General features: G+C 39.7%; 1 protein-coding gene across 1 annotated transcript in view; it reads right to left on the reverse strand.

Moving 5' to 3' along the window:
* Nucleotides 1–9,272, reverse strand: part of LOC116706708 (complement C3) — a gene marked incomplete at its 5' end in the record, with an annotated part of 31,653 nt that extends 22,381 nt beyond the window's left edge. The window contains 10 exons of the mRNA XM_032543647.1: nucleotides 426–560; nucleotides 3,026–3,035; nucleotides 3,135–3,138; nucleotides 4,213–4,718; nucleotides 5,133–5,201; nucleotides 6,345–6,474; nucleotides 6,845–7,000; nucleotides 7,405–7,605; nucleotides 8,078–8,293; nucleotides 9,096–9,272. Of these exons, the coding sequence (XP_032399538.1) occupies nucleotides 426–560; nucleotides 3,026–3,035; nucleotides 3,135–3,138; nucleotides 4,213–4,718; nucleotides 5,133–5,201; nucleotides 6,345–6,474; nucleotides 6,845–7,000; nucleotides 7,405–7,605; nucleotides 8,078–8,293; nucleotides 9,096–9,272 (1,604 nt within the window). The remainder of the gene's footprint in view (nucleotides 1–425; nucleotides 561–3,025; nucleotides 3,036–3,134; nucleotides 3,139–4,212; nucleotides 4,719–5,132; nucleotides 5,202–6,344; nucleotides 6,475–6,844; nucleotides 7,001–7,404; nucleotides 7,606–8,077; nucleotides 8,294–9,095) is intronic.
* Nucleotides 9,273–11,295: the final 2,023 nt, after the last annotated feature.

Consider the following 11,295-nt stretch of genomic DNA (forward strand, 5'->3'; position numbering starts at 1 on the left):
ACAGAGGGGTGCTACTCTGCTGCGTTTGTTTAAAAATCCTTGACGCTTGCTTGGTTGTGAACCCAGCGGCAACCTCCAGGCCTGAAAAGTAAAGTGCCTTGAACCAGCAATGTTTCTAATTGTTTCTTCCTCCGCAAGATGTCAATCAGGTCAGAGCTTTACCAATCCATATACCTGGCACTGTGTACATTTCTTAGAACTTATGACCCTCTTACAGTTTGTTTTCAGTTATGAAAGTGAATTACTTTTATGCTGGTTCCCATCTTTTGCTCCTGCAACAACCTAACTGCAGCACAGCGATTAATAAAAGGCACTAATATAAATCAAATCTGAAGATTGACACTGTTCCACCCGATGTTCAAGTAAATTAAAATATGTAAATTATTCTGCCTCCAATGTAATCTCTCCTCTAATCTACTACCCACCCGTCTCTGTCTGCCTGGCTGGGAAGGGTAACATCCGTCCACAGCCAAGATTCGTAGAACCTGGATCGCAGATACACTTGAGTCGCATCCAGATACTCCTCCTTGTCCTCCTCTTCCTCCTCTTCCTCCTCTACCGTCACTCCTACTGCCCCAGCAGTACGCATTTCCACAGAGAGTTTTGTGGCTGAATTAATCCGCAAGTGAATTGAGAACGGCATACCCTTCTCACTCATGGTAGTAACTTTATAACAAAATTAACTTTCTATACAGGGTATGTACAGCAATCCTTTAGTTAAATTTACTACTTTTTAATACCTTTTTTACTACCTTCAGAATTTTTTTTAAAACCATCACGACAATGAATTGCAAGTGTTAATCAGCGACCTTTCTATTATTTACACAGATTTTGACATTTATAACATACAGAAATGAATAGATTTAGAGACAACATAACATTAACAACATCTTGCACATATTTATTTCACTTAGTAAATAAAAGTAAAACAAACTACATAAATGTGCAATGAAGAGAATGGATAGTTGAGAACTGAGATCCAAAGTGGGGAGGGTCTAGTGGTATGCCCCCCAGTTTTTATTTTTATTTTTATTAACCATTAAATGGCACTTTCTGGAGAGTTTTGTGCAAAACAATTGAGAAATTAAGTCTTGCATAATATGTGCAAAACTGTAGGGTTAAGAGCCTTTGCATTGTTGTAGTATCAACAGGTATTAGGGCATTCAGCATTTACATTATTAACTTTTCATGATATAAGAACTGACCCAGACAATGTGCCAAACATAATGAACCACATGAAGAGACAGTATATATGTCAGCAACAGCTGAGAAGATTTGGGTCTGTGGTGAACAGGTCCAGGGGTCCCTGGTGTAGGGACCAGGGACCCAAAGTTAAATTAATGTTGAGGGATCAACTAAGACCACTGAAATTCTAAAGAATGAGAACCACTGATTTACATAATTTCTAATCCTTTAGCGTTTGTGCCAAGGCTCAGTAATGTTTGGCCCTCATCCTCTGTGCAGCACTTACTGTATTTACTTTTTTGGGAAAATAAATACTTTTTGTTCATTTTATGAAACATTGAATGAATTATTTACAGTTACATTTAGATATTTAGAGATCATCAGATTTTTGCTCATGTTTACAACTTTGTGCACATTCAAAATATAACTCCTCCCATCTCTGTTGTCCGAGATTTGGAGAGTTGTAATATAGTCTGCTGTGCATGTCATTGCTCCGTTCATATGGTGGATCTCACTCAGACCGTCTGACAGACACAGAGGCCCATTTAACAAACAAGTTACGAGGAGGCTGTACGCTGCTCATTATTGGAGGTCTACGCACGGATGCAACGCGGCACTGCCCACCAGTCGCGCTGCTCACCTCTATTTTTACAGAGAGAGTGGACACGAAGCGACGGACGGGTCTGTGATACTCAGAGCTCATACATATTTATTTCAGGTAAAAAAAAATTCTCAGTTTGCGACAATTTGAAAATTCCGCAGACAGGGAGCGCTCCTGACCCCCCCCCCCCCCACAGTCTCTGAAAGCACATCTAGTCGATCATAAGTGGCTCAACAAGTAGATCTATAGATAAACTCATCTTTAAGAAATTTGACCGACAGCGTGAGAAATCGGGGGTGTGGCGTGTGAGCGTGTGAAACCAGTCAAATGCGTGTGTCTCACGGCCAATGCGTGAGAGTTGGTAGCCCTGGAGTCGGGAAGCATTTCTTTAAACAGCTCTGAAATTCCTTTATTTGAGTTAAATGAGTGGTGTTTAACTGCAGTGTTCAGACACCACAGAGCCTCCGCGCGCAGTGTTGGTGTGGCGCCCATGGCCACCCTACTACAGGCCTGAGCCAGTCCTAAACTCTGGGTTGTTCACCCAGCTATCAGAAACTTGCATTTGCCCATTAAAAGACGACGATGGTTGTAAGATATGGCTTGAAGCAAGTCTAAAATAAAACGTAAGCCAGCCACTTCTTCAGTGTTCTGAGATGATGTCGAACGACCACTGAATATGACGTCAGCATCAAACATAGACGGAGACGAAAGATCGATTATGTGCCCAGACACGCCAAAGCCCATATTTAAACGGACTAACGCAAACGCAGGATAGAATTTCAATCAGAATAGGACACCTGATAGTCTGAAAAAAATAATACCTAATTTAAAAAAAATAATACCTCTGAGACTAAATTTAACACTTTTAATGGCCTTAAATTTGACAATTTTGATTTATCACTTTTTAATACTTTTTAAAACCCCGCGGACACCCTGCTATAACAGGATAAAACGCCATAGCATACAACAATTTGTGACATAAACAAATTCCAACACTAATCATTTTACATTTACAGTTTTTTGTTTCTAAAAAAAATCTGACATAATTTAGCCACTGTTGTTGCCTGTTGCTCTCATTTTACTTGGTTGTGCTAACGTTATTCTGCAGTTAAAGACATGTCACTTCAAGCATACACCGGAGCAACATTATGAACGCAATAACAATCCACCTACAGTCCCGATACAGACCGTTGAGTAAGATGGGTTCAGAGCAATGATTAAAACGTTGGATTTAAGATGTCTTGCCTTGCTGAAATACATCCACCAACCTACTAACATTATTCATACCTCGGAAGGAGGCTGACAGCGGAGCCACATTTAGGCGCCCACTTTTCTACAACAACCTGACTTGCCTATGGCCAACATAGTGTTTATACAATTATCTTACAACTGTTTTAAAAAGGGAAACAATGTTAAAGTTGTTTGTATGTGTATTCATTCGATTTAATTTAATTTTACTACTTTTGTGCAGTTTGCAAAATGAAAATAGTTTAGATTCTGTAACTGTTTCATGCATTTTCCTTCATATAAAGTTATTGTATACGTTGTGGAGCCAAGAAAACCCTTTAGTAATTAAAGCTTTTAGTAAACATGATAACATTAAAATGTTTTTGTGATATTCTATGCTGTCTTGACAGTAGAATAGGCCATTATAAACACATATAAAGACCCAGTTAAGCGTAAAAAGAAAATACTGTGATATACCGTGAAACCACCAGAATCTTAAAATCTCATTACATATCTCTAATGTACAGTATGATTCTAGAAGCTGTTAAAATGTCCACACCCACACACAACAAACTACTGCACAATTAAAAATATACCCTGTAGACATTTCTTGTAAACAAACAAAAACGAAGTATACATTAATTGTTTCCCACCAAAACGCATTGTGTGAAACCTTTAGATTGAACAAAACATGTTGAATAACTTTCATTCCTCATTTGCAATGTCAGTAAGTATTTTACTGCAGTCCTCTCCCTGCCATTTCTGGTGCATTGCTTTGATTTTCTGTGGTGTTACTGCGAATCGTAGATTAGTGAAGTGTTAGAACATTGATAGGAATGTGAATCATGCATTGCCGTGAAATATCACATATATATCCCATGTTCTTTGTGAGTAGGGATTTTTAGCAAATGTTAGCACGCTAACACTACATTTCAAAACAAGATGTTTAAACGTTGGTAACTAAAATTTAAACCATGGGTCTCAAACTCGCGGCCCGGGGGCCAATTGCGGCCCGCGGGATGATATTTTGTGGCCCCCTACTTGACATCAAAGTTAAGTGTTAGTGCGGCCCGCGCGTTCTGAAACTTTTTCTCATTGCGCTTGTCACTTATGGGCTACCGTAGTAGTCTCCTGACAGCGGCGTAACGGTTGTCAAGCTAGCCAAGTACTCTTTGCGGCAAATGCCTGAGGTTTGACAGTGTGATGTCTGTTGTTGTGAAATTCACCAACCATATCAGATCTAGGGGCTTAAAGCACCGGCAGTTCCGCGCCCTGTTTGGAGGAAATAGAGGGGTTTTTTTTGAATACTTGATGCGGCCCAGCCAAACCCAGACTCTACTTCCAGCGGCCCCCAAGTAAGTTGAGTTTGAGACCCCTGATTTAAACAGAATGGGAAATATAAGGTTGACGTAGTACTTACTTCCCGCTGATTCTTCTGCCATAACGAGAAAACCTTCAATATAGTTTAAAGTGGGCAAGGGTGGAGGGGAGGTGGTAGGGGGAGCTGTAAAGGGTGGTGGGGTGGTGGGAATCTGGGTGTTAAACTCTTGGTTCCTGTAAGTGGCGCAGCAGTATCGGAAGGCTTTCATGCACTCCCAGCCCTCTGTGATGTAGAGGGAGCGTCGCGTACAGGAGTACGGCATGGGGATCGCCCTGAGGCCGTCCAAACAGCAGCGACGCTGCAGCTTCTCCTGGTAATGGCTCTCTGGAGGCGGAGGGAGGAGGAACCAGACTCATTAGTATGAGTTATAGTATTAATAGTTTTTAATTTCAAATAACATTTATTTCAACAATTAATGAAATGACAATGTATAATGGGAACTGGTTTGATGGTAGCATAAAACCTACAGAGAATGATCATTGTTGGTGAATGGCTGGTAAAGAAACTGGAATATTTAGCAGCTAAAAAGCCAGATTTTTCTCCAGGTGTAAGTGGAGACCAAGAGAGTGATAATTGAATCAGGTGGACAGAAACACGACGGCTGGATGTGTAAAAAAAGCAACTGTTTGCCATCACATTGGAAATAAGAACGTCAGAACTTTACAATATCAGCTTGTAGCAGTGTTCTTGTTTCCCTTAGTGAGAAACTAATGCAGTTCATCCACTCATTTTACTCACCCAGCTCGGCTTTACGCTGCAACTGTTCAGCAGAGCGCCTCCTTCTGGCACTGCCTGGACACCGCAGGGCTGAGAAGAGGGGAGAAAACATCTGTAACCATTGCAACTCTCTATTTCCTACTGCCATCAGACTCCTAAAGCAACAGGAGTTTATAATCATGGTCTACCTCATATACCTGTACTCGATTGTTTACATTTTTTTTTTTGCACATGCATAACTTGCACTGTTTACTTTTACACTGTTCATAATTGTTTATTCTGCTTTATTTTTCTGCCTTTTAAATTACTGTGCATATGACGATAACCCTTTGAATTGAATTTAAAGTACAATCAATGATCATTTTGGTTATTTACTTGTCTCTATCACTGACATTCTTAAAAAAAAAAAATCTACTTAGCCTATCTGATCAACAATGGGGAGCCTGAACTAGACTGGTTCAAATTTTAAGCTGAGTTTTAAAATATGTTATATATGATTTTTTTAATTTGCAGTAGAAGAAGTACTTTAGCAGTTTTCAAGTATTTAGGGTTTTAGTGGAGACTTTTACTGTTCCGGCTATCTACCTAAATGTTGGCATTTATCAGCCTTCAGTAAGAGTTACTGTTTTTCACAGTCCACCACCGATAATAGCTCCAGTATTTCTCCACTTTAGGCAAACACGCAGTGCAAACATGGCCTTGAACTGCTACAAAGGGAAAGTTGGACTCAAACAGACGACACAGCTCCTTTTACTAGAACTACTTTAGTTTTTTTTGTATGTTTCGTATTTTTTTGTATGTTTTCGTATGTTTTGTAAAGTTCATTGTCTTTACATCTAACAGTAACAAGAGAAGACACTCTCCTTATATGTGCTACTTTTTCAATATCTGTCCCATTTTTCTGTCACAAATAAGAGCTTGCATTTGTGTATTATTTACTTATTTATCCAGTTTATTACCTGGCAGTAGTTTTAAAGCATAGTTTGCATTTCCAGACTTTTGTATAGCTTATAAATAAATTAAGCATTATTTACAGAGTTTGTTCAAATCACAGCATATTAAGTAATCCTGTGAACTAGTCTGGGTTTTGTAGTTTAAGGTAAGAAGCTATAACAAGGAACCCCTCAAAACTGAAATGATTAATCTCAAGCTTTCCTACTAATCAATACTCTATATAAGTTGATAACCCAACATGGGCTGAGCGTGCAGCTGCTGCTCCGTTCTCGTAGGTACCTTGTCTGGTTGTGGTTTGAAACCCGGCGCTGGAGGCGTAGAGCAGCCCTGCTTCTGAGAACACCGCCTTGGCATCTCTGCCACCCCCCCGGGTGCAGCCGATGTCTCCCTGCTCCACCACACCCCAAATCTGAGGAAAAGGGAAAATTAGGTTTTTGAGTTTTTTTGAGACAGCACTTTCATTAAAAAAAAAAGATACTAGTGTGGACAAGTTGAATCAGTGGGTAGAGCAGGCGCACATAAATTATTTCCTACATGTCGTCCCACTCTTTCTAACCTAGCTTTCCAATCTATTAAAAGCGGAAAAAATATATATATATATATTTAAAAAGAAAATGCACTTGTAACACTGTAACATTCCAGTGTTTTCCATTAAGTCACTTAAAAACTGACTTTTATAATTATTACATGTTTGTAAGTTGAAAAAATATGTTTGATATTTTTGATTTGTCAGTTTTTTTATTTAACAAATACATTGTTTACTGTTTACACACACATACCTTCCTCTGTGTAAGTCTGTCCCTGTTGAGAAGATACACAGCGTTGTCCACAGCCACCAGGCTGACCTTTGACCCCGGATCGCCTCTGATCTTAAAACTAAAGTTCTTCCCAGGAGTGTAATCTCGACGTATATCATTCACCGGCCCAATTTTCAGCTAAAAAACAGCATAAAATAAAAAGCATTGCCACAAAGATGTACAAAAGACAGAAAAACTGAAAAATACTAATATACAACAAACTCCACAAAAAAAGTCCAAAACCAGCAAAATGTAACAATGGATCTCTATGGCACAGAGCAAGAAGATAGATCAGACTTTAATATACACACACAACACTAAATAGTCAGATCAATTCATGTTGTTATGATCTTTTTATGAGATTTGTGGAAACTAAGAAAAGATAAAGGACACTGCCAGCCTGATCCTTTATGCTTTAAGCCTCGGTTTGTTGCATAAGAACACTTTTTGCATGTTGACAGACACACGCCGTGAGAGCTAAACTTGTTCAACAAACTCTGGAAGCTTCTCTAGTGACCTATGAGACCGAGCTGATCACTCACCCCTCCAACACAGGAATCTGCCACATCTACCCAGATGGAGTCTGGCACCACCTCCTCCATCCCTGCCCAGGGAATACTGTAGAACGCCACAAAACGGAACGACGGCATCATCTCCGGGGTGACCTTCAGTCCGACGCCGGTGACCAGCTGCCCCGTCACATCTACACGCTCCGCCACAATGATTTTGCCTTTATTCAGCACCTGAGGGAGTTGTGGGGAGAAAGTCATGATCAATACAGGTTTTGTTTTGCTGTTGTTTGCTGATTGTCAGTGGTGAAATGTACTGTAGCTAAGTACTTGAGTAAAGTACTTTACTTGAGTCTTTTTTCATGACACTTTCTACTTCTACTCAGCTACATTTCAAAAAGAAGTATTGTACTTTTTACTACACTACATTAATCTGACAAAATGTAATTATTGGACAATTCTGCTTCCAACCTGTAGAGACCAAAGCAGGAAAAGTGCCTTAGTGTTCCTCCATTTCCCTGATAATACTTACATACCTTTACTTAAGTAACATTTTCAATGCAGTACTTTTACTTTAAACAAAGTCTTTTTAGTGTGGTATTTGTACTTTTCTTAAGTAAATGATCTGAATACTTCTTCCACCAGTACTGATTGTTCTACTTTTACTCTCCACTTTCTGACAACTGTACTGGAAATGTTTTCTCACCAGGTAGGTAATGTGTTTAATGTATTTTCTGTGTGTGGGGTCCGCAGGAACGATGCTCAGCTTCAGGGACAGTGTGTCTTCTACAGAAACCGTGGCGGTCACTGTGGAGATGTGCAGGTAGTTCTTTTGGCGTGGGTTAAAGGTGACGTACGGCTGAACGGTGATTTGTTTCTTGGCCTGCTGATCTGGTCTCAGGTCTGCCTGCGTGGTCTCAGCCTGGGAAACAGACAAAATAAAAAAACACATAACACAGGTGTGTTAAGGTGTGTTAATGTGACAGTTTTGACTTTATAATCTGAAAAGTAGACAAAATTAATCAAGAAAAGACATTTTAGAAAAATGTTCTAATGTCAAAGATTACAAAGTGTATCTAATGGGTCTATGACAGGGATGTCACTAATAACCAATGACAAAATAATGTCTTCTGAAGACACTCAGGCACTTTTGTATGTTACTTTCATTTTTAAAATTTATCTATTCATTTGGATTATTTATTTGATTCATCTGCTGATTTTTTTGGGCAGTTTTGCATGAAAAATGTCTTTAACAGTTAATATATTATCAAAAAGATTTGATCCTGACTAACTTTCTGTCAATCAACAAATCAATCTGAATCAACACATCAAAAAGCAGAATGATGAAGCATGAATAAAATTATTTTTTAAAAGTGCTTAGACGTCTGTAGAAATAATGTCAGCTAGTGAGCTACAGTTTTTTTTTAGCTTTGGTGAGATAAAATCTTAAATGATCCATGTCAGTAGATCAGGCCTTTCTTTCAACAACCGTTACAGGAGGACCCAACAAGATAAACACATGCATAGAGCAAACAATGGCAAATCGGTAATTAATAAAAGAAAAAGCAGAACATTTAGAGTAACAGTGAAAGGAAGAAAGCATTAAAGCAAGAACAGAAGCTGCGCTGTTATGTGTAAAATAATTAGTTAGAATTCGTTTCAAGTTAGATTCTCACAACATTAGACCATCCCTGTGAGTAAAAGCAGAATGCAGTCATACTAACAGTGATGATTTGTGGCTGTTGAGAGCTGGGCATGTTGATGGTGACCCTGCTGTTGCTGGTGGAGACAACCTGGGAAACGCCCTGCAGCTTCACATTAACCAGGATGTTACGGGCCGGGGAACCATCATGGTGGCTTACCTGGATCTGGAATGGAAAGGAGGAAAATTTCTCCCTGTGATTTTACACACAGCTTTTCACTCACAGTGGTTGAGGTAACGGACACTTGAAAAAAGACACAGAAGATCTAGCCTCTGGTGTTTAATTTTACTGGACTTAAAGTGCTAACATTTTATGTTTAAAAATTTTATTTAGACGTTGTACCAGAATAAGTTTATGTGGCTTAATTAAATAAATTGCTGCTTCTCTTTTCTTTTTGTGTGTTGATCTCTCTGTTGTAGTTACAGAGTGAGACACTTCTGTTCCATCTTTGTTGGGAGACACATGCTCAGTAATGAAGTTAATTTGTTAACTTAGGTTCGGGAGCAGGGCCATGCCTAAACCACACCTCTAATCACCAGTCTACATATACTGTGCTACGCGGCCAGCCTCGTTTAGCTCTGCTTGCTTGACGAGGGACAGGGTTCCACGTTCTCCATCATGGATCCAGAGATAGAGCTAATCTCACCAGATGTGGACAACGATCTGTTTGATGATCAATTTGAAACGGTATGCTTCAGTCACGCCGCAGCAGTCGGACCCCTGTCATGTGTCTCAAAGGAGCCGCTGCTCACATGCCCGGCCACCACAACTGCTAGGGCTGCACGATTATGGCCAAAATGATAATCACAATTAAATTGATCAAAATTTTGATCGCGATTGTTCTCACGATTATTTGTTGATTTTAACCAAAACAAATTGTATTGTCACATAGGCTTTTTATAACTGCAAGAGGGAGTGTGATGGACGCTACTCACAGGGAGACGGCTGATCATTATGAACGGGTCCCACACGGGTCGAACGGCGCATACACACGGCGTGTGTATGAAACGTCTGTATCGTCACTGCGCTGCTTTTTTATGAACTATGATATTCTCCCAATGGGTCACATCTCTGGGCCAGGTCCCGGTCTCGGTATTGCAGCTGCGTCTCACACGCTGTTACTCTACCAACTGAAGTTAGTTGCATTCAATAACTTCTTCTGTGTTCTTCACCGTGGCGTCCGCGATAGCAGTTACCCGCGGAAACACTGGTACAAATACAGGTTTGCCCCTTATACTTAACAATATATAGATGTGTCAATTAGTGGTATGGCGATACTGCAAAATTTGATAGGGTCCGTATTGCCGATACCGATACCAATACGATACTTTTTACTTAAAAAAATACTTTTGTGTAGGGGAGAGCATTTCATTATTTCTGAGGTGAATCAATTCTTTAGGCAATATTTTTTTATTAATGTATTGAAGTGCACAAAATTATTAGTTATTAGGCACTGTAGAATGAATACAAACCAAATTTGACAGCCTTTTTAAAAAATAAATAAATAAAGAATAACAAAAATTTTGCGATGTCTTATTCTTGAGCAATCACACTAACTAATGCACAAGACGCGATATGACATGACTAACATAATATTAGCCTACTCTTACAAGCTACCTGGGTACTCTCTGCCTCTCTGAAATGACTCTCCCAACGAACTCTGTCTCTGTGCCGGGGTCTGGAAGTGGATTGATTTCCCTCCTCATTTTTTCGTTTTTGTAGATCAGCATTTTCCTTGTCATGTGTTTTCAAGTGTTTGTATAGGTTTGTAGTGTTGCCACAGTATCGAATGCTCTTTTTACACGTATCACAAGTTGCAGTATTATCATTTAGTGCCGTAAAATAGCTCCACACAACACTTCTCTTCCTCTCGGCCATCCTGATCTCTCATTCAATGTGCTTTCAGTCTCGCTGCTCCTCTGCGCGTTGTGTCAGTGAGTCACGTGACGACACAACAACGAATCACAGCAGAGGAGCAGGGGGGGAGGAGGAGCAATGTGGGCCAAGATGTGAAAGCGGCGTTTGCTCAGGAAGGTGGAAGACACAAGCAAAGTATGGTGAACGTAGAGGAGAGATATCTAAATCAAAATATCGATTCAATTACAGTTGTATCGATCAAATACCAATACCAGCGTTGGCATCGATACTATCGATATTTAGATCGATCCGCCCAACCCTAGTGTTAATAAAAAATTAAAACTGTAGACAAATGTCAGAAGTT

This window comes from Etheostoma spectabile, chromosome 2 (genome assembly GCF_008692095.1).
Source record: "Etheostoma spectabile isolate EspeVRDwgs_2016 chromosome 2, UIUC_Espe_1.0, whole genome shotgun sequence".
Lineage (NCBI taxonomy): Eukaryota > Metazoa > Chordata > Actinopteri > Perciformes > Percidae > Etheostoma > Etheostoma spectabile.